General features: G+C 45.1%; 1 protein-coding gene and 1 long non-coding RNA gene across 2 annotated transcripts; both read right to left on the reverse strand.

The window, feature by feature from the left end:
- Positions 1 to 1,464: 1,464 nt before the first annotated feature.
- On the reverse strand, positions 1,465 to 2,310 carry LOC112675549 (uncharacterized). The gene is made up of 2 exons (XR_003145912.3): positions 2,119 to 2,310; positions 1,465 to 1,751 (listed from the first exon to the last, which is right to left on the reverse strand). It is a non-coding gene; the product is annotated as an uncharacterized LOC112675549 (long non-coding RNA).
- A 5,556-nt stretch (positions 2,311 to 7,866) lies between these two features.
- Positions 7,867 to 16,120, reverse strand: ATP6V1E2 (ATPase H+ transporting V1 subunit E2). Its single transcript, XM_025465848.3, has 2 exons — positions 15,446 to 16,120; positions 7,867 to 8,833 (listed from the first exon to the last, which is right to left on the reverse strand). Exon 2 carries the CDS (start codon positions 8,728 to 8,730, stop codon positions 8,050 to 8,052), a length of 681 nt encoding a protein of 226 aa, XP_025321633.1. The 5' UTR covers positions 8,731 to 8,833; positions 15,446 to 16,120; the 3' UTR covers positions 7,867 to 8,049.
- Between the last annotated feature and the right edge of the window lie 4,803 nt (positions 16,121 to 20,923).

The raw sequence follows: 20,923 nt of genomic DNA on the forward strand, positions 1-20,923 counted from the left end.
TCGTATAGGGCCCGAGTCAGTACGTTATTATCCTCAATTTCACCCCCTTAGGGGTCAGTGACCCTCATGGCTCAAATGGGAAAAATCTAGCAAGTCACAGGAGAGGGAACAACTCCCTCTCCAGAAAAATGAACCCAATCTCCAATACATGAAACAAACCAATGGGCTGAGAGTCCAAGGGTGTGTCCAAGTCCAAGGATCCCAGAGTCAGGAAGAGGCAGGGTTTGAGTGGCCCAGAAAGGGGGGTGTGCTATAAAGAGCTAAGAGAAAAACAGAAGTTCCCCTAAGTACAGTAAGCGTGCAAAGTGCTTAAGAAGTGGTGCTAAGCCCAGGTTTAGCAGTCCTCGTGGCAGGGAAGCATCCTTAAAAAGGAGGAAGAGAGGGGGGTGTTTGGATGGGGCGAGTTGTGCAAATAGTGCATTTAAGTTCTGGCAACTGAAGACCAGGATGATGCTACTGGTACTTTCTGTAAGGAAAGGAGATGTCATTTGGGGATGTAGCCCCGAATGCCACAGGGAGCCTTTTAGGGAAAAGTACAAAAAGCATTGCCTAGAAGGAGAACTGTCCACCTGTCTGAGCTGGTCGATGACCAGATATTTGCTTCCCTGCTTCTGTGGGGTCCAAGCAGTTTCTTTGGAACAAAGCAGGAGAGGGGCAAGTGCTGGACAGAGAAGCTGGGGCATTTTACACCGTAAAATGAGCTCCTGTCACGCTTCTGCTGCTCTGGGTGCTGCAGGTATGGCTCCTTCACTGCCACCCCAGTACCTCTCTTGTGAAGCAGCAGCTGAAGAGACTGCACGCTGCCCGGGGAGGCAAAGCCCCAGGAGGCAAAGGTCCAGGAAGGAATCAAGCCTGAGAACCACCATCACCTTCATTTGGAGGCAGAGGCCTGAAGGTTCCTTGGAGCACTGTGAGGTTAAGGGGCCTGCAGCACTTAGCTCACTAATGAAAGCCAGTCGCGAATGACAGGGTTTGTCAATGAGGCAGATCAGATTCTGATTTAAAGGGCTGCCAGTGGGCCCAGGAAGTGAGCAGGAGTCCCACATCGGGCTCCCTGCGTGGAGCCTGCTTCTCTCTGCCTATGTCTCTGCCTCTGTGTGTGTGTGTGTCTCTCATGAATAAATAAATAAATAAAATCTTTAAAAAATAAAAAAATAAATAAAAACTGCAATCTGGGTGCGTCACATCCTGACTCCAATGGCACAGCTTCCACTCTTCTTCCATTTCCCCTCCCCATTCCTTTATTGTACATCAGGTGTGTATGTACACAGGTGTATTGCATCTTTTTAAACAAAACAGCCAATGGTATGTTTCAGTTGACAGCAAATGGAGGTGAGATGGGGAAAAATAATGATTGTATGAAAATAGCCCCTTTTTCCTTTAGTGGCCTGCTCCTGTGGCTCTTACCTTTATACCCCAGTAAGTTCGTTTGTCCTCATCGTTTAACAAAGATAGAACAACATGTAAATTCTTACAGACTTTCTTCGACTGAAGATTTTAATGTTTTCATTTATCATTGTACAACCAAGGACAATTTTATAATTTTGTAAATTTTATAAATTATAATTTTTTGCATGTCGCTGTTACATGTGGGGCCACCGTCTTTAAGTAGGGATAAATTATTCTAAAAGAGGGATGCCTCGGTGGCTCAGGGGTTGAGCGTCTGCCTCTGGCTCAGGTCGAGATCCCGAGGTCCTGGATCGAGTTCTGCTTCTCCCTCTGCCTATGTCTCTGCCGCTCTCTTTGTGTCTCTCATGAATAAATAAATAAAAATCTTTAAGAAAATTGTTCTAAAAGAAATAGATCTTAGTATCCTTTCAAGTCAAGTGTCTTGATGTTTAAATAAACTTTTTGTTTGAAAAAAAACAAAAAGCAAAGTCATGAGCCTTCCATGCTTGCAAGCCCTAAATGAACTCCCATTGTACTTAGAATAAATCCAAATTCCTTAAATGCCACCCACAAGACCCAATATGATCTCACACTGACCCTTCTCTCTCCCCTGCACTCATTTAGTGAAGCCCCACTGGCCTTCTCTCTACTCAAGTCAGCAGAGCTTTTTCTGCCTGGTGCTTTATATCTGTGGCTCCCTCTGCTCAGAATGTCCTTCCTTCTGCTCACCTTCCCCTCTGCTGTAGGCAGGACTGGCTCCTTCTTGTGCTATAGGTCCCAGAGCCCAATGCGAACAGGTCACAGAAGGCCTCACCGTCCAAAACCCTTGACTTCTTCATCACACTTAGATCACCTGGAAATCACCAGTTGTCTGCTTGCTTGGTATCCCCTCCCGAGCCCTGGCCCCTCCCACTTGTGGCTTCACCATCCACATTAGAATGTTCTAGAACGTTCCTTTGTGAAAGCTCTCGGAGCAGTAACTACAAGGGATGCAGTGCTTGGCAGAGCGCTTGCCATTTGGTAACCATGCAGTAAATATTTGTGGAATGAATGGATGAATGAATAAGAGGTCTGCTGATTTGAGTTTAAGTGACTGCAAGGAAACCCAGGACTCAAATTCCAAATAAGGAAAGATGAGAATCTTCAAATATTCCCTGTTGTTCTCCCTATTCCAGTTGAGTGCCAGCACATCTTGCTCAATTCCATCATCCCAGGTGTGTGTGGGGGTGGGTGAGCTGGACCAAGGGTCTGCTACCACGGTCTCCACGAGCTGGGACCCCTCTTGCTGTATCTGGAGGGGGGAGTGCAATAGCCTGGTTCCCAGTGAAAGGGATGCTGTCCTGCAGGAAAGGCCAGTGGGTGAGCTGGGGGACTGTACGGGAGCATGGGGTGCTCTGACAGTGAGGGTCTATCATGCTTTGGAACCGAGTGTTAGGAGGAGAGGGTGGGAAGAGAGACTCCATCCTTTCCCCCTGCTGTCAACAGGCATGATTTCAGAGCTGAGGTAATGGACGGGGAGGGTACAGCGAAGGACACAGAGGAGGGCAGAGGAAGGAGGCAAAGCCTTGTGCAATTTCCTGGGGCAGCTCAGTGAAGGGCTGCACTTGCTCCCCAGAGGCATGGGGAGTTGTGGTTGGCCCAGAATAGATCTGCTGACCCACTTCCGGGGGTCCTGGGACCCTAGAAACAGAGAGGAAGCCCTGCAGTATCTTCCATCTGCTGCTCTGCTTTCCCTGCCTCCTCCGAGGCTCCAGCACAGGCTCAAATGTCCCCTCCATTTCTGCCTCTCCAGGCAACTCAGGATTGGAATTAAACATATACTTTCCCTCTACCGGGTTACCCCTGGCACCGGGATTCCTGGGTCCCTGGGGCTGAGGTCTCAGGGAGGGGCAGAGCCTGGCTCTGGTGGGCCCTCAGATTCCCCGGGCCCTCCGCCAGCAGGGAAAGAGGGTGCAGAAGCAGCCTCGCCCCAAAGCACAGCCTCTGCAGCAGCAGCAGCAGCAGCAGCAAACAGCTTCCCTTGCACCTCGGGAGGAAGTGTTAATGAGGAGGGCCCTAGGGAAGGGGTGTGCCTGCCTGCGGTTGTAACAGTTTGCTCCTTTCAGCTCGCAGGGACCGAGTCCCTTACAGGAGGTGCACGCCTTCTTGAGGGTGGGACAGTTAATGCTACTAGAGAATGTGTGGACATTGGTTTGGGGTGGGTTTTTTTTTAAGATTTTATTTTTTTTTAAGTAACCTCTGCACCCAACATGGGGCTGGAACTCACAACCTGAAGATCAAGAGTTGTCTACTCCATTGAGCAAGCCAGCCAGGTGCCCTGATTTGTATCAGTCAACTAATGGAAAGTGCCCAGTGCAAGCATTTCTTAATCAAAGAGCCCTGCAGGAGGGCAGCTGTCAGAATGGTGACAAGCAGCCTACCCTACGGGTCAGGGCTAGTGTTGAAGCCTGAGCTTTGCCTCTCCCATGGTGGAGGCCCCTGAGGAGGACCCAGGCCCTCTCCAGCCCCTGCCTTTGCACCCAGGTCCAAAGCAAAGCCCCTCCCATTTGTTCCCCACCCCCACCCCCCAGGGAAGCAAAGAAAAGCGATAAACCCACAGTTTCCTTTGGAGGCAGGGGACAGTCCTGCTTGAGCTCAGTCTCCGCCCATCTCGCAGCTCCCCCCCACCTCACGCCCCCCCACCCCCCTCCCCTAGGAGCAGTATAGGATCCTCCTATCAAGCACCATCCCCTGATTACAGTCCTGGCACTCTTCCCTTGGCCCCCATCTCACACACTTGCCTCATTCTATGGCACTATCTATGGGTTGAAGAGGACAGACTCCGGAGGCCTCCATCCAGAAACCGGAGCCAGGCAGGAAAAGAATGTAACAACCAGAGACTTGGGTTCAGAACCTACTACGTGTGGCGTGCACCCAAGGTCAGCACTAAAATAACAAGGCAGCAGGGAATGCAGGAAGGAAGAATCAAAACACCGTCCCTGCTCCAAGAGAGCTATGTCTAAAATGATGGGCTGAGTAGAAAAAGCAGCTAACAGTAAATAAAGGTGGTGCATGGCAAGTCCTCACCAGGAACTGTATAGTCCTTGCAGCCAGGGACTGGGGGAGCCAGGGCTTCCTTGGCCACCAGCTTTTGTTTTGCTGAGGGGACATAATGACGGTGGAGACCGGAGCCCAAGGGTTGAGAAGCTGAGAAGTTTGAGGAGAAAGAGAAAGTATCTAGCAACTCTGGGTGAGAGAAAAGTTTGGAAAAACAGAGAGATCTTTAAATGGGACTTAGAGAGGGGCACCTGAGTGGTTCAGTCCCTTAAGCATCTGCCTTCAGCTCAGGTCATGATCCCGGGGCCCTGCCCTGGGATAGGAGCCCCACTCAGGGTTCCCCACTCCTCAGAGTCTGCTTCTGTCCCCACCCCTACTTATGTTCGCTCTCTCAAACGAATACATCAAGTCTTAAATAAAATCAAATGAATGGGACTCAGGGTAATTGGGCCCCACAGGCACTCTGTAAAGCTCTCATCAACTTCCCATAAAACTTTCATAAAACCTACCTGTCAGTTGTTTTGGAGATGAATTCATGTCAGGGGTCCCAATAATGAATTGAAGGCAGCTCAGAAGGCCAGAGCTGGGGCAGGCCAAGAGGATTCAGATGCTCCTGCCTTACAGCAGGAAGTGGGGTCTGGGTTCCCGGGGAGGGAGGCAGCTGAGGGCCCAGGCAGCTGGGAAGGGAATGCTTTCTTGGCCTTGAATGAGAGAAGCGGGAGAAGGCTCTGAGGGGAAGAACACTCTTATAAGAAAAAACTGTAAGATGATGCAAAACTGACAGAGAGCCTCAAGCCTGGACGAGGGAAAGGATTTTCTGGGGGACAGGGCTGGGGCGGGGGCGGGGGGAGGGTAAGACGTAAGTCACTAATTCTAGTCTCTTCCAGCCTGTATATCAATGAATTTGACCTATCTCACAAAAGAACATAGAGTATTTATCATCTCTCACCTGGGCTGGTAAATAACCTTCAACCGGGCTCCTGCCTCCAGCCTCTTGGTCCCGCCAACATGTTTTCCACACACAGTGACACCAGCATCATCTTTTAAAAGTCCAGCTCTCATGGCTGCACTCCTGTTTAAAGTCCTTCAATGAACCCTCATCACCCACCCAGCAGAATTAGCCTAACTCCTGAGCAAGGCCCACTGCACCTCAGAATCTTCCCAGCCTCATCTGTGGTCACGTCCCCCACATCCCTCACGCTCCATCACACTCGACTACACTCAACTATGTGCAGTTCCTCTAACACAACTTGCTTTTTCATACCTCAGTGCCTTCGCATATCGCCCCCCTCTTTGCCCAAAGTACCTTCTTTGGCTCAACTGCCAGCACCCCAGAAGCCTTCTGGGACCTTCTCTTCCCATACCTTATATTCACAGTCCTGCTTAGAGGGCTCTGGGTTGGCACTGTCACGTTGTATCATTACCATGATCTTCATCCATTTATGTGTCAATAACTAAAGGACAGGACCAGACCGTACACACTCTTTGCAGCCTAGCAGCCAGCAAAGGGCCTAGCTCATTGCTGGCATTCAGAAAATGTTCAGCAAATGACTAAACTCTTAACTTAAAAAGACCACACAGAAGCACCCTTTGCAGAGACCGTCTAGCTGACAAAGACCCCCTTTTCTCTGAGAACAGCCCCCAGATGTCAGCTGGAGCGAAGGTGGACATCTGACCTGAGCTGGGCCCAGTGTATTCCTCCTCAGGAAAGTGGAATTGTAGAAGTTTGTTTCTGGAACTACAACACGTAAACTTTAGAATTATAAGCTTTCTGAGGCATGTATACTCCACCATTTGAGCTGTGCAATAAAGAAAGTCACCCCTAAAAGAAAGAAAATGAAGCACCAGGTAGAGGATTTCAGATAGCTTTCTGATTCCCAGGTGGTCCAGCCCTCTCCTGAGACTGTAAGAGATTCCTATCCCCAGGCTTTGTGAGACACCCTGATTTCTAATAATCGGTCTTCCACTTTGTGTTTTAGCTTTACAACATTTCTGTTCCTGACCACGTAAGCCAAACTTTGTCCTGGCAGAGTGGCTTGGGGTTTCTTTTCTTCAAAATCCTTTATTTTAATACATAAACCACGCTTGGGCATAGATTAATCTGTAAATTAACATACATATGCAGAACTAGCAACATAATTTACAAGGCTCAGTGCAAAAAGAAAACGTGGGAATCCTTTGTTCAGAAAGTACAATAAAAGGCCCTAAAATATAAAGCTTTTTCATTTCTTCTGCAGTCTCTCTTTTGATTCGTAATGGCACTTATTGGCTATTTAATGCCTAAGTAAATAAAGCCTAAAACTTTAAATCATTAACATGAATTTTATCATTTATCTTTACATTGTGCAATAAGTGTATGGAGAATCACCAAAATTATACACTCTGCATTTCTTGGCTTCTCCTGGAAGATGTCTCAAATTGACCAGAGAGATAAATCTAAGTCCCCCTAGGCACTGAGCTGTCTGATGGACTGGGATACTTTCTAGGACAAGTATAGACCCTCATAAAATCCCGAAGTTCCCAATCTGAGACTCAGGCCCTGCAAGCTTGACAACTTCTGGGTCTTTCCTTCCCACCAGCCTCCAAATCTATGTGCTATGCCTTGGCTGGGGTCAGGGAAGTCAAGCCAAATGGCTCTCATTCCAGTAGCATGGCTGACCCCATCCATAGCAGACAGGTGAATCCTATGGTCTTTAAACTTCCACACTCAGTACGTGGTGGGCAAGAGACTCGCCCTCAGCAAGTCACTTGCTGAATGTACCATGAAACTGCCATTCTGGGGCCTAGATGGCTGTCATTATGCCCAACTCTAAGACTCTGCTGAGCATGCACAAATCCCTGACCCTCTCTGCATGCACATCCAGCCCTCACCAAAGGCAGAAGGCAGCAATGCTGACTGGGTGAGGGAGGGAAAGTCTGGGTCTCAGGGCAGCAGCAAGCTGGAAAGTGAGTGGCCAAGAACCCATCCCATGAAGGAGGGTAGGCCATGGTAGTTGGTACCATGCATGAGCCAAGGCTCCATGCTCTTAGCACATGCTCCAAAGTCCCATCAGTCTTCACTTATAAAACACATTTTCAAAGATAAAACTAAGAATTTCAAATTATTGGCTACAGAGCATTAAACCCCAAATGCTGAGCTCTTTTGCACATGGAACCCTGTGGGACTATGCTGGTCATATGCCCATGAAGTTGGCCCTGTCACATGAAAAAGATCTCTAAACTTCATTAAATAGTGTAAGTACAGAAAGCTGAAGCAAAAGAAGGAAAACATATTTCAGATAATATTAAAGAATTTTAGAGCAGTCAGAAGACCCACAAAACTTTAATATCATTCACATCTCAACCAAAGGATAAGCTAAAGAGCAGATGTCTTTATTCCCTTCAACCTATACTATTGAATTGACCAGAAGATGTGGTATGTATGGATAAACCAGAATTAGATTTATAAGCATTTTCAGGTTTTATTCCAAAATACGCTTTTAGCTATTCAGAGGGCACTTCATGAAAGATAATAGACTCCTGTGAAAACAACAAAGAGGAGGAAACATTACTAGTTTCCTTTGCCCTAATAACTTAGGCTTTTAATGGCTTAGCAATTCAACATGAGCTTCACTTCACAGAGGCTTATATAAAGAACTTTCTGTTGGCATTGGCTCCAAACAAGGCCTTTCGTATTTCAGGCATCTTTTGTTGGGCTAAGAGATCCAGTCGACTTTCTAGGGTATTGGAAACCTTTATTCTCTGATTGCCACTGTAGACCTCCACACCTCCAGCTGCATTCATAGACAGGTGCACCTCTTGATCAACTTGGACTTCCACACATTTATGGGAGACTGCCATGTACTCAGGGATGGCTTTTAGCACTGCAGCCTCCACCAGGAGGAGGTCCTGTGGCCTGCAGCGTATAATTACCACGGGCTCCAGCAGCCGGAGCAGACCCTGGAGCACTAGTTTATCCAGGAGCCCCTGGTAGACTTCTGGGTCGGCCACAATCCTGCTGAGTCTCAGCTTTGCATCATTCAGCAACTCTGAGATGAGGTCATCTCGGGCTCTTAGGACTTTCAGCCTTGCCTGATTCCTCATGGTGGACATCTGGATTTTCTTCTGCTGCTCTATTTGCTTCTCCTTCTTCTCATAATACTCCATAATCTTTAGTCGTTGGGTTTGCACAAGGCGTCCTTTCTCAATATTGAACTCTTCCTCAGACTTGGCATCTATTTCTTCTGCCTTTTCATTGGCTTCCTGTTCAATGAAAGCCATCATGTGCTTAATCTGCTTCTGTACATCGCCATCACTTAGGGCCATGGTTGCTCCTGGAAAGGGAGGTAGAGGGAGAATTCGCGGGCCCTCTGGCTCCTTTGATTTAGGGCAGAATTTCAGGAATGACTTCAGAATGCCACTTCCTCAGCTATGGAGTGCAGAAGAGAGGAAAGGAGAGAGTGAGAGTCTGAAAGGAAGATCATGGAGACCATCTGTTCACTGCTCATTTCACAGATGAGGAAACTGAAGCCCAGAAAGGAAAAGCTACCTATCTGAGGTTATACCCTATAAGAACAGACAAAGAACAGATGTGAACCCGGATTCCCTGAATTTTACCTCTATTACACTCATCACTTTTTTTTTTCATCATTAAATTAAAAAAAAAATAGGGTAGACTTAGTCCAAAAGTTTTTTACAGTGATGGCCTAAGACTCATATAGCAAATTGAAGGGCTGAAATGCCAAATTAATACAGAAATGGGAAGCGTAAGCCCATTTTGGGTTGGAGAGAGCTGGGGAGAACCCTAAGACACTCGTGGTCAGACAGGATTAAATCCAGGAAGGCTGTCTGAAGGCAGAAGTGTTTCAAGATCATTCAAATAATACAAAGGTAGGGGGTCCCTGGGTGGCTGGCTGGTTTAGCGCCTGCCTTTGGCCCGAGGCGTTATCCTGGAGACCCAGGATCGAGTCCTGCATCGGGCCCCCTGCATGGAGCCTGCTTCTCCCTCTGCCTGTGTCCTTGCCTCTCTCTCTCTCTCTCTTTCTGTGTCTCTCATGAATAAATAAATAAAATCTTTAAAAAAAATAATAATACAGAGGTAGAATCCTGGTATGGTGGCATCTCGGAGAGAAGTAGGAGGGTTCATTGGAAGTGTTTTCCAAAACTAGGCATACATCTGAGTCACCTAGGGAAACTTTCAGAAATACAGATTTCCAGACCCCACTATAGACTACTGATTTAGAATCTCTGCCATTAGGGTCTGAAAATCCATGTCTTAAAAAGCCTTCTTGAGATGCTTAATGAGCTCAGAAAAATTATGAATAATTATAATAAAACATGAATAAAATAAGACTAGCAACAGGGAAAGAAAATATTTTAAAAGAACCAAACAAATTTTGGAGCTAAAGAATATAACTGAATTGAAAAATTCACTACAGGAGTTTTCAACAACAAACGGTTTGGAGAAGAATGAACCAGCAAATTCAGAGACAAGTCATTTGAAATTATCCAGCCAGAGATACACATAAAAAAAAAAAAAAAAAAAAGGTAAGAAAGCCTAAGAGACATCTGGGATATCATTAAATGAATCAATATATATTAATATGGGAGTTCCAGGGACAGAAAGCTTAGTGGAAGAAATAATGGCCAAACACTCCCCAAGTCTGAGGAAGGAGATGGACGTCCAGGTTCACAAATGAAAATGAGAAAGGAATCAGGCTGTGTCACTAAAACCAGTCAAAAAAAAAAAAAAAAAAAAAAAAAAGGAAAGCAGAAAGAGAGGAAGAGCGACAAAAAAATCTATAAGACATACAGAAAACAATTAACAAAATGGCAATAGCATGGTTTTCCTTATCAGTAATCATTTTAAATGTAAATGATTAAACTCCCTGGAGTGGCTGAATAATTTTAAAAAATCAAATATATGCTTAGATATTAACTGTAGATTTAAGCACACACATAGGCTGAAAGTGAAAAAATGGAAAAAGATATTCTGTGCAAATGGTAACCAAAAGAGAGTAGGAGTGGCTATACTTATGTCATACAAAATAGATTTTAAGTCAAAAACTGTCACAAGGAAAAAAGATATATAATAATAAAAGGTCAATTCACCAGGAAGATATAACAATCATAAATATATATATGCACCCAATATCAGAACACCCAAATATATGAAGCAAAGGGAACTGAAGAGAGTAAGGGCATCTGGGTGGCTCAGTCGGTTAAGCATCTGCTAACCTGGGATCCAGCTCCCTCTCCTCTGCCTGCCACTCTGACTGCATTCTCTCTCTCTCTCAAATAAATAAAAATCTTTAAAAATACATAAAATACTTTAAAAAAGGAACTGAAGAAGTAATAGACAGCAATGCAATAATATTAGGAGACTTTAATATCCCATTTCAGTAATGGATAGAATATCCAGACAGAGATCAAGGAAACAGAGGTGTTTGAACAAAAATATAGACCAAATGGACATAACAGACATATAGACATATCCAAAACAGTCCACCAACAGCAGTAGATCACACATTCTTCTCAAGTACACATGGAACATTTTCCAGCATAGGTCACATGAAGTCATAATACAAGTCTTAACAAATTTAAGAAGATTGAAATCATACCAAGTATCTTTTCTGACCACAATGGAATGAAACTAGAAATCAAGAGCAGAAGGAAAACTGGAAAATTCACAAATATGTGGAAATTAAACAACACACTCGAATAACCAATGGGCCAAAGAAGATATCAAAAGAGAAATTAGAAAATATCTTGAGACAAAGAAAAATTAAAACACAACGTATTGAAACTTATGGTATGTAGCAGAAGCAGTACTAAGAAGGAAATTTATAGCAGCCAATGCCTACGTTAATAAAAGATTAAAGATCCCAAACAATCTAACTCTACACTTCAAGGATCAAGGGGGGAAAAAAGAACAAACTAAGCCCAGAATTAGCAAAATAAAGGAAATAGTAAAGATTAGAGGGGTGCATTGTTGGCTCAGTTGGTTGAGTGTCTGACGCTTGATTTCACCTAGGTTTGTGATCTCAGGGTTGTGGGAATGAACCCTGAGCCAGACTCCACAGTGGGCATGGAGTCTGTGGGATTCTCTCTCTACCCCTCCCCGTTTGCTATGAAAGAAATAATGAAATAAAAAATAAAAATAAAAAATATAAAGATTAGAGCAGAAATAAATGAAACAATGGGGAAAAGGCAACAAAACTAAAAATTGATTTTTGAAAAGATAAAATTGACAAACCTTTAGCAGACAAAAGAGAGAGAGAGAGAGAGAGAAGACTCAAAATCAGAAATGACAAATAAGTACTACTGCAGCCACAAAAATAAAAAACGATTATAAAAAACTATACTATCAACAGTTATATACTGACAAATTAAAAAACCCAGAAGAAATAAATTCCTAGAATTATACAACCCACCAAGACTGTGTTATGAAGAAACTGAAAATCTGAACATATCTATAACTAGTGAGGAGATTAAATCAGTAATCAACCCCCCCCCAAACAAAAATCCAAGACCAGATGGTTTCACTGGAGAATTATACCAAAAATATAAAGTTTAATGCTAATCCTTCTCAAATGCTTCTAAAAAATTAAGGAATGGGAAATATTTCCAAGGTCATTTTATGAGGCAGGCATTATCCTGATACCAAAGTCAGACACTGTAAGAAAAGATGACCATACGCTAATATTCCTAATGAACATAGGTACAAAATCCTCAACAAATACTAGCAGACCCAATTCAACAGCACATAGAATCATACACCATAACCAAGTAGTATTTATCCCTGCAATGAAGGATAAAAATCACATGATCATTTCAATAGTTGCAGAAAAGCGTTTAACAAAACTCAACATCCTTTCATGAGAAAAACGTTTAAAAAACTAGGAATAGAAGGAAATGACCACAATATAATACAGGCCATATATGAAAAGCCCACAGCTAACATCATACTCAACAGTGAAAAACTGAAAGGTACAAGTCTTTCCTTTAATAAAGATTTAAGTCTTTCCTTTAAGAATAGGGAACAAAACAAGGATGTGCACTTTTGCCACTTTTATCCAACATATTATTGGAACTCTTAGCAATAGCAATTAGATAAGAGAAAGAAATAAAAGATTTCTAAATTAGGGGGAAAAAAGAGGTAAAATGATCACATATCTTATATCTAGAAAATCCTAATGTTTCTACAAAAAAAAAAAAAGCAACTGTTGGAACTAATTAGAAAATTCAGCAAGTTTGCAGGATATAAAATCAACATACAAAAATCACTTGTGTTTCTGTACACTAACAATGAGTAATGCAAAAAGGAAATTAAGAAAAAAATCCTATTTGGTAAAATGCTAAGTGAAATAAGTCAGTTGGAGAAAGACAAATACCATGCGATTTCACTCATTTGTAGAATTTAAGAAACAAAACAGGTGAATTTAAAAAGAAAAAAGAGTCAAAAAACCAGACTCTTAAATACAGAGAACAAATTGGTTGTTGCAAGAGGAGCGGTTGGTGCCAAGATGAGTGAAACTGATAAAAGGAACTAAGAGTAATGAGCACTGAGAAATGTATAGAATTGTTGAATTCTATATTGTACACCTGAAATTAATATAACACTGTTAATTATACTTGAAGAATGAAAACTGAGTAAATAATGTATGCAAAGCACATAATAAGTGCTGTTATTATTTGTACTACTAAAAAAAGAAAAGAAAAGAATCCCATTTTATAATATCATCAAAAAGAACAAAATACTAGGAATAAACTTAAGGATGCTAAATGCTTATACAATAAAAACTACAAAACATTCTTGCAAGAGTAACTAAATAAAATACAAGTAAATGGAAAGACATACTATGTTCATAGAATAGAAGACTTAATATCAAGATGTCTATACTAACCAAAGCGATCTACAAATTCTCTATCAACGTCCAATGGAATTTTTTGAAGAAATAGAAAAAACAATTCTAAAATTCATACGGAACCACAAAGGGCCCTGAATAGCCAAAATACTCTTGAAAAAGGACAAAGCCAAAGGCCTCCCACTCCTGACTTCAAAACATATTACAAACCTATGATAATTAAGACAGTGCAGCACTGGCATAAAGACAGAAATATAGGGGATCCCTGGGTGGCTCAGCGGTTTAGCACCTGCCTTTGACCCAGGACGTGATCCTGGGGACCCGGGATCGAGTCCCACATCAGGATCCCTGCATGGGGCCTGCTTCTCCCTCTGCCTGTGTCTCTCTCTCTCATAAATAAATAAAATCTTAAAAAAAATAAAATAAAGACAGAAATATAGACCAATGGAACAGAATAGAGAGCGTAGAAATAAACCCACACATATATCATAACATGATCTTTGACAAAGGAGACAAGACTACACAATGGGGAAAGGACAGTCTTTTCAACAAATGGTGCTAGAGAAACTGGATAGCTGAATGCAAAAGAATAAAATTGGACCTTTATCTTACACCATACACAAAAATCAACTCAAAATGGATTAAAAAACTTAAACATAAGACCTCAAGCCCATAAACTCCCAGAAGAAAACGCAGGGTAAAATCTTCATAATACTGGTCTTGGCAATGATTTCTTGGCATGACACCAAAGCAAAGGCAATAAAAGCAAAATAGACAAACAGGACCACATCAGATTCAAAATTTGCACAACAAAGGAAACAATACATTGATGAGGCAACCTATAGAATGGGAGAAAATATTTACAAACCATACATCTGATAAGGGGTTAATATCTAAAATATACAAGAAACTCCTACAACTCAATAACAAAGAAAAAAGAAAAAAAATTTAATGGGCAAAGGACTAGATGTTTCTCCAAAGAAGACATACAACATATCCAGAAAGTATGTGAAAAAATGCTCAACATCCCTAACATCAGGAAACTTCAAATAAAAGCCAAAATGAGATATTACCTTACACCTGTTAGGATGGCTATTTTAAAACAAAACAAAACAAAACAAAAACCAAAAAACAGAAAGCCCGAGTGTGCCAAGAATAGAGAGAGATTGGAATTTGTGTGTTACTGCTGAAATGTAAAACGGAGTAGCAGCTATGGAAAATAGCAGAGTTTCCTCAAACAATTAAAAATAGGACTACTGTATGATCCAGCAACCTCACTTCTGGGTATTTATCTAGAAGAATTAAAATCAGGATCTTGAGGAGATATTAGCACTCCCATGCTAATCAGCACGGCAGCACTCACTATTCACAATAGCCAAGATATGGAAACAATCTAAATGTGCTTCCAATCAATGGATGAAGAAACGTGATATATACATAGAACAGAATATTATTCAACCTTTAAAAAAAAAGAAAATCCATTGCAACATGGATGAGTCTTGACGATGTTATGTCAAGTGAAAGAAGTCAATCACAGAAGGACAAATACTGCATCATTCTGCTTACGTGAGGTATCTAAAGTAGTCAAACTTGGAAGCAGAAAGTAGAATGGTGGTTGTCAGGGACTGGGGATGGGGAACATGGGCAATTATTGTTTAATGGATATAGAGTTTCAGTCATGCAAAATGAAAAAGTTCTAGAGATTTGCTGTGTGACCACGCAGATACAGTTAACAATACCGCATGATACACTTAAAAATTTGTTAGGAGGGTAGATTTTGTGTTTTGTGTTTTTTTACTACAATGAAAAAAAAAGAAAAGAAAAAAGACAATGCTGTCCCAGAATGATGCACTTCTCACCAAGCTCGGAGGTAAAACAACCCAGCACTTGTGATAAAGACCAAGATTTTGGGTGCGAAGTCTTAGGCAAACTGTCCCCTTGTTCTAGAATGTAATTTTTTTTTTTTAAAACTGCACTTTTTGTCAACAGAACACAATATTCTCTGCTTCTAAATAAGACAATTAAATGGGTGGTTTTTTTTAAAAGTCTTCCTAGGTAACCCTGCTTGGTTACCAGCTTTGGGAGCCACAACATCAGAGAGTGGGAGAGAATGGGAGATCTGGGAAGCCCCAGGTTGTGTTGGAGAGGCAGAAGTGTACCAGAAGAACCCTTACCCGGTGTCCTGCCAAGGGCCGGCCTTCGCTCTGGCGCCGGGAGTCTGCGCACGGAATGTGGAACTTGGAAGGCACGCTGGAACCTGGCACTGTTGCCTCCTTCTCTCTGCAGAAGACCCTCACAGCCAGACCCTGAGACTTGAATCCAAAAAGCCAGGCTGTCACTGGGGAAGACTGGCCAAGCCTGCCAAAAGGAGGCCAAGAGGGATTTCCTTGGCACACGGACAGGCTGGGGGCTACGCTCGCATCCTCGGAATCTCAATGAAGTTGGCACACGGCGGGCTCCAGCCCTGGGGTGGGCTCGCTTCATCCGGAAACAGATATGTGTGTGAACCCAGGCAGCCAGCCTGTTAATTGACTAATGAAAACTACAGCTGTCCTGTTGGCAGATCATGACCTTCTTTCCCTGTATGTGGGTCGCACGGGAAGCCAAATCCAAAGGTCGTTTCATAAGAAATCAGAGGAAGCAAAATTTGCCAGATGCTCTTTAAGAGTGCCACACCCACCACAGGGGCGCTGGGCTGGGGTCAGGTCCGGGTCCGGGAGGGAGACATCCTTCCCAAGACTAGATGGGGCCTACGTGGGCACCGCCGGCTTCCACGGCTTGGGTGCTGGGGTCAGACTCCTGGAATTTAGATCCTAGTTTGGCATTTACTACTTCCGTGACTTTGGGGAAGCAGCTCACACCTCAAAGCTCCTGTTTCTTCATCTAATAGAAATGACAAGAGCATCCATGTGGTAGGATCATCGTGAGCATCAGATGGAAGAAGCGGATGTTTAGCCTGACGCCAGCTGCGGGGCTCTTTTTCATGCCTCCTAGTTGTCGTTCTCATTCCTACTACTGTTATCACTAGCTCTTCTCTGCTTTAGGCTTCACGCTCATCACGGTCACTCTTTGTGTCTATGTATATATAGAGTACTTAGGACTGATTTGATTTCCACTCCCAAAGTAAGTGCAAGCACACGCACATCTTGCCTCCTGGTATTAGACTTAGTAGGCCCGCCTGGAGCTTGGGAACCTCCCAACACTCTGTGGCCCCCTTACCCATGGTCTCAGGTGACCAGCCATAACCTTGGTGATGGTGGTGGAGTTCTGAATTCCAGGGCTCTTTGGGTGGGGAGGCAATAGAAGTCATCACACAGGCCGGCACCCAGGACCATCCCTGAACCTGCTGTCCCTAGTTCCTGCCTCCCCCTGCCCTGCAACCTCAAAACAACTTGTCCTTGCTGGGCCTGACAGCAGCTGCCGGGCAGGGCAGGGCTGAAAGTCAGGGATTGAGCAAATGTCTCTGCAGGAATGCGCGTGCCGTGTAATGTGTCTGGCAGATACAACTTCCAATCTGTCTGGGATGGGGATTATGAGCCCACATGGGCCTGTGGCTGGAGCTAAAGGACAAAACAAACCAAGAAATGTGAACCACACATGTCTGCTCTTGCTGAGGACACAGAGCCCTCCACTCCAACAAGGCAGGCTCACTCTGCAGTGGCGTCCACCTGGCCCATGCTTGGGGCTGGGGGCTGCATCCGGGGCTCTCCTAGCCAGTCCTGTTCTCGTGAACCTGTCAGCACCAACCAGGGTCTCTCCATCGGTCTCAGTCCCACCTAACAGCCTTCGATCGCACCCTTCTCTTGGCTTAAAAGCCCTCCTCCGCCTTTCTCCGAGTAACCTAAATCCCACCTGTGTCTTCAGGCCCAGTTTGAGCCCCACCACCTCCTGGACCTCTGGACTCCTCAAGATAATGACAGCATGGCCTATTTTCCAGATATAATTCAGGACTGGAGTCAGTGTCTTTGGTTGCTCCAGTTATTTTCTTTCTCCAGGAAATTCCTTGAGGACAAGAAGTGCCTTCTCTGGCAGGGGCTAGATGAAGACAAGAACTGGTTAAACAGGGATCGATTGGATTGAGGGCTCAGGAGTGGAACACAAGGCTGGAGTGGGGAGGACTTCCTTCTTTGGTTTTTTTAAATTGTGAAATATAACACACATTCAAAAAAGTATGTGAAATTGTGAAATGTAAATATATGGCTTAATGAACTGTTATGTGGCAGATGTCCTGTAACCATCACCCAGGTCAAGCAATAGAACCTTGCTCACACCCCCAGACAGCCCTCCTTGTGACCTTGGGGAAGGAGACATTTCCAGAACTGATGACTTCGCATCCGTGGGCACGGAAGGGGTTCTCAGAGGAAGTGTGCGCTTGGAAATCTCTCTTCTCCAGCCCTCGCCTGTGTGCCCTGTGTGTACCCCGAGAAGTGCAGCATCCCCAGCACAGTGACACAGAGGAGGGGGAGGCAGGAGCGCTTGGTGGGCAAAATACGTCTGTTAGTCTGGAGCCTTGCCCAGACCCTGGAGCAACTGTTCTTCATTCCAGCTGGAGTTTATAAGCAAGTCTGAGGGAAGACGTATCTGGGTGTGGGCTCCTGACTGTAGCCAAAAGAGAGGAAGCGCCAAAACTTGGGCCTCCAGACACTTAGAAATGACAGAGTGAGGGAGGAAAGGAGCTTTCCAGAGCTTGGAGCACAGGGTAACTTGCAGAGCCCAGGAAGCAGGTGAGGAAATTTAGAAGAATAATTACTGCTTTGGGGAAATTTCAAATACTAAGTAGGTGGGAAGGGGGCATTCTCTTTTTTTCCTTTCAACAAATGTATGTTGAGGCCATATTGTGCCAACCCTGTCTCCCAAGCCCACGCTCTAAAGGGGAAAAGGAACAGGTAAGCAGGTCCCCACATTACAGTCTGGTGTGTTAGGAATCAGCAGTTGCAAGAAAGTTAAGTGAATGAGGGGCTGTGATCCCTAAGCTCCCCTTCCAAGCTCATCGTGTGCTCTTCTCTAACATGCCACTCTTGAGACAGGTACACTGGGCAGTGGGAGGTTTGAGACATGCCATCAGTGACCACAGATACCTCATTTTGGAGGCAGGTCCCCTGGAGAGCGTAGCGAGTTGGTAATATTCGTTACGGAGATTTTATCCAACTAGATAAGAATTGCTCAAGGCTGCATGGACATCCTATTCAAAGCAACACCTTGAAGTTTCCAGAGAGGATCTTGGCTCAGAAATGTAGAGAGGTACCTGGCCCCCCAAATGGACTGGGATGGCAGCCAGGAAAGGACACGGGCTGCAGGCTTCAGCTGAAGGAGCAGTCCACCAGGCAAGGGCTCATCCAGGAGGGAGGGGACAAGACAGGCACGAAGGGTGGACCATTTCGATACCAGAAAGAATGAGATAGTCCAGAGTGGGAGAAGGCTGTGCGCGAAGACACGATGGTGGGGATGTGCAGGAGGAGTGGTTCTGGCAGCAGCAGACAGGTGCACGGTGGCAGTGGGAGTGAGCAGTGTCCAGAAAGAAGGTGGAAGATCAGCTGGGGGAAGTTTGAAATGTCCATTGCCGAGCGCTGGAGCATGGGGTAAAGGAGACTCATCACAGGCTTCTGAGCAGGGCTGTAACTTGGCCCAGCCTGGGTTTAGGAAGGCTAGCCTGGCTGGAAGCCAAACGCTGGGGCGAGACCACGTGGATGAGCGCTCAGACAAGAACACAGGGGCGGAGGTTTGGGATGGAAGGAGCCGAGGAAGAAGAGCCAGCAGCTTTGACGACTCGGGGGCTGGCCCTGGTGGCACCTGCTGCAGCTCCAAGCATGGGGCTGAGCTGTTCCGCTCAGGGTAAAGATGCGGGAAAGTGGGCATTATGCATGGTGCTCCCTCTGAAGCAAGCTGGGGGCAGGGGGTTGGGGGGAGAAAGCAATAGCCAGAGTTCATTTCATCAGAAAATAAAAGCAGACGCCCAGAGAGAAAATCAGAAGTGGCCATAAAGCTTTATCTCTGCTTCAGTGGCTGAGGAGTGATGGGCCACATACGGTCTTATTCCAGGAACGCCATCCCAGTGGCAAGGCAGGCTCTGGTTGGGGCCGGAGAAAGCGAATGCCAACAGGAGCCAGGCAAGTAATATGAACGAGAGAACAGGGCAGGATAAGAAGCATTCCACCCCAAATAATTTACGTTACGAATTCACAACTTAATTTCTCCTTTTTAAGCACCTGCCGGAAGGTTTCTTCAAAGCAGTCAGCTTCTCCCCAAGAGCCATCTGCTTCAAAGGTGCATAGCTAAAAGGTTTTCAGTGATAGTTTCTCCCCCAAAGAGAAGCCCTTCCAATCCATCCCTGACTGAAGGGTGCCTGTCATCCTTCCCTCCTAGAACCACACTCCTTGAGCTGCCTGTGGGGAGGTAGGCACAGGAGAGTAGTCTTAGCCCCAGAAAGCCTCCCCAGGGCCTGAGGGGGAGTATGAGGTCAGCAAGAAGCCCGGGTCCACAAGCACTTGTAGGAAGCCAGGTGGCCAAGCCTCTGGCCTGTGAGCCATGGTCAGGGACAGTCTCGAGAGAGTGCAGGTGCTCTGCTTGCCAAGAAACATATGGGAACAACGTTTGCTACCAGTCCTCTGCTCAGGGGACACATTCAGATGGCAGGTGCTGCTTTAATATTGATTTAACTCTCACTGTTACAGGTCCTGACCAGCCTCAGCTCTGCTGTGAGACTTAGCTCAACCCCTGCCCCAGGGGTGTGATTTGCAAGGACGGGAACTATCCTTCCAACTCTGTCCCTCCCTCACCAGGCACAGACACTTGGACTCTGTTGGAGAAAGTACTAGTTCTGAGTGCCCCCCACTGGACTCATCTTAACCCTCCCCACAGAGTCCAGTACGCAGCAGTAGATTAACAATAATTATTTGTTGGACCCATAGATGAATGATGGATGATACGATATTGTCTCCCCCAAAGATTGTCACAAGCACAGGATTTGCAATCCTCTTTCAAACAAAAGAGAAAGGCATGTGAAGTAGGGGGGAGGGCCTGCAGGGGCCCACCCCAGAGGGACACCTTCTTGTGTCCTGTCCACATTTCTGGAACACAAAGCTCAATAAGAAATTTTAAAATCAAGGTGATTTAAAGTGTGCCCAGGGTCCTCTGTTTGAGTTTATTCTACTCAGACTAACCAACCAGAGTGATCCTGCCTCAGTTGGAACAGGGTCTTGAAAGACCTCTGCTCTGCCCCACATGAACTCTTCAGATGTTGAATCAGGAGGTCAGAGGCGGCCAGGTAAAGGCCTAGAGTGATGGGGGCAAGGTGGGGGCATTCAGGGCTCTGGGGGGCATTTACCAACCAACATGCATTATTTTAGGACATTTACAACCAGTTGGGCCCTGCCCCTTGGGATCTACTGGAAATTCCCATTCTTCACTGGGAGCTCACCGTTCAGGACACAGCTGCTGTGTTGCATGTTCTGTTTTATTTCCCCAGTCTTTTGGTCTCTGTGTTTCTGTCTGCAGAGGTTCTAGTGCCATGTCTTCAATGCAACAGGTACTTTCCTCTACCATGTCCCATCTGCTGTTAAGCCCAGCCAGTGAAATTTTCATTTCAGTTATTGTAATCTTCAACTCTAAAAGTTCAGTTTGGTTCTCTCTGTCTCTCTCTTTCTCTGTCTCTC

This window comes from Canis lupus, chromosome 10 (genome assembly GCF_003254725.2).
Source record: "Canis lupus dingo isolate Sandy chromosome 10, ASM325472v2, whole genome shotgun sequence".
In the NCBI taxonomy this organism is placed as follows: domain Eukaryota; kingdom Metazoa; phylum Chordata; class Mammalia; order Carnivora; family Canidae; genus Canis; species Canis lupus.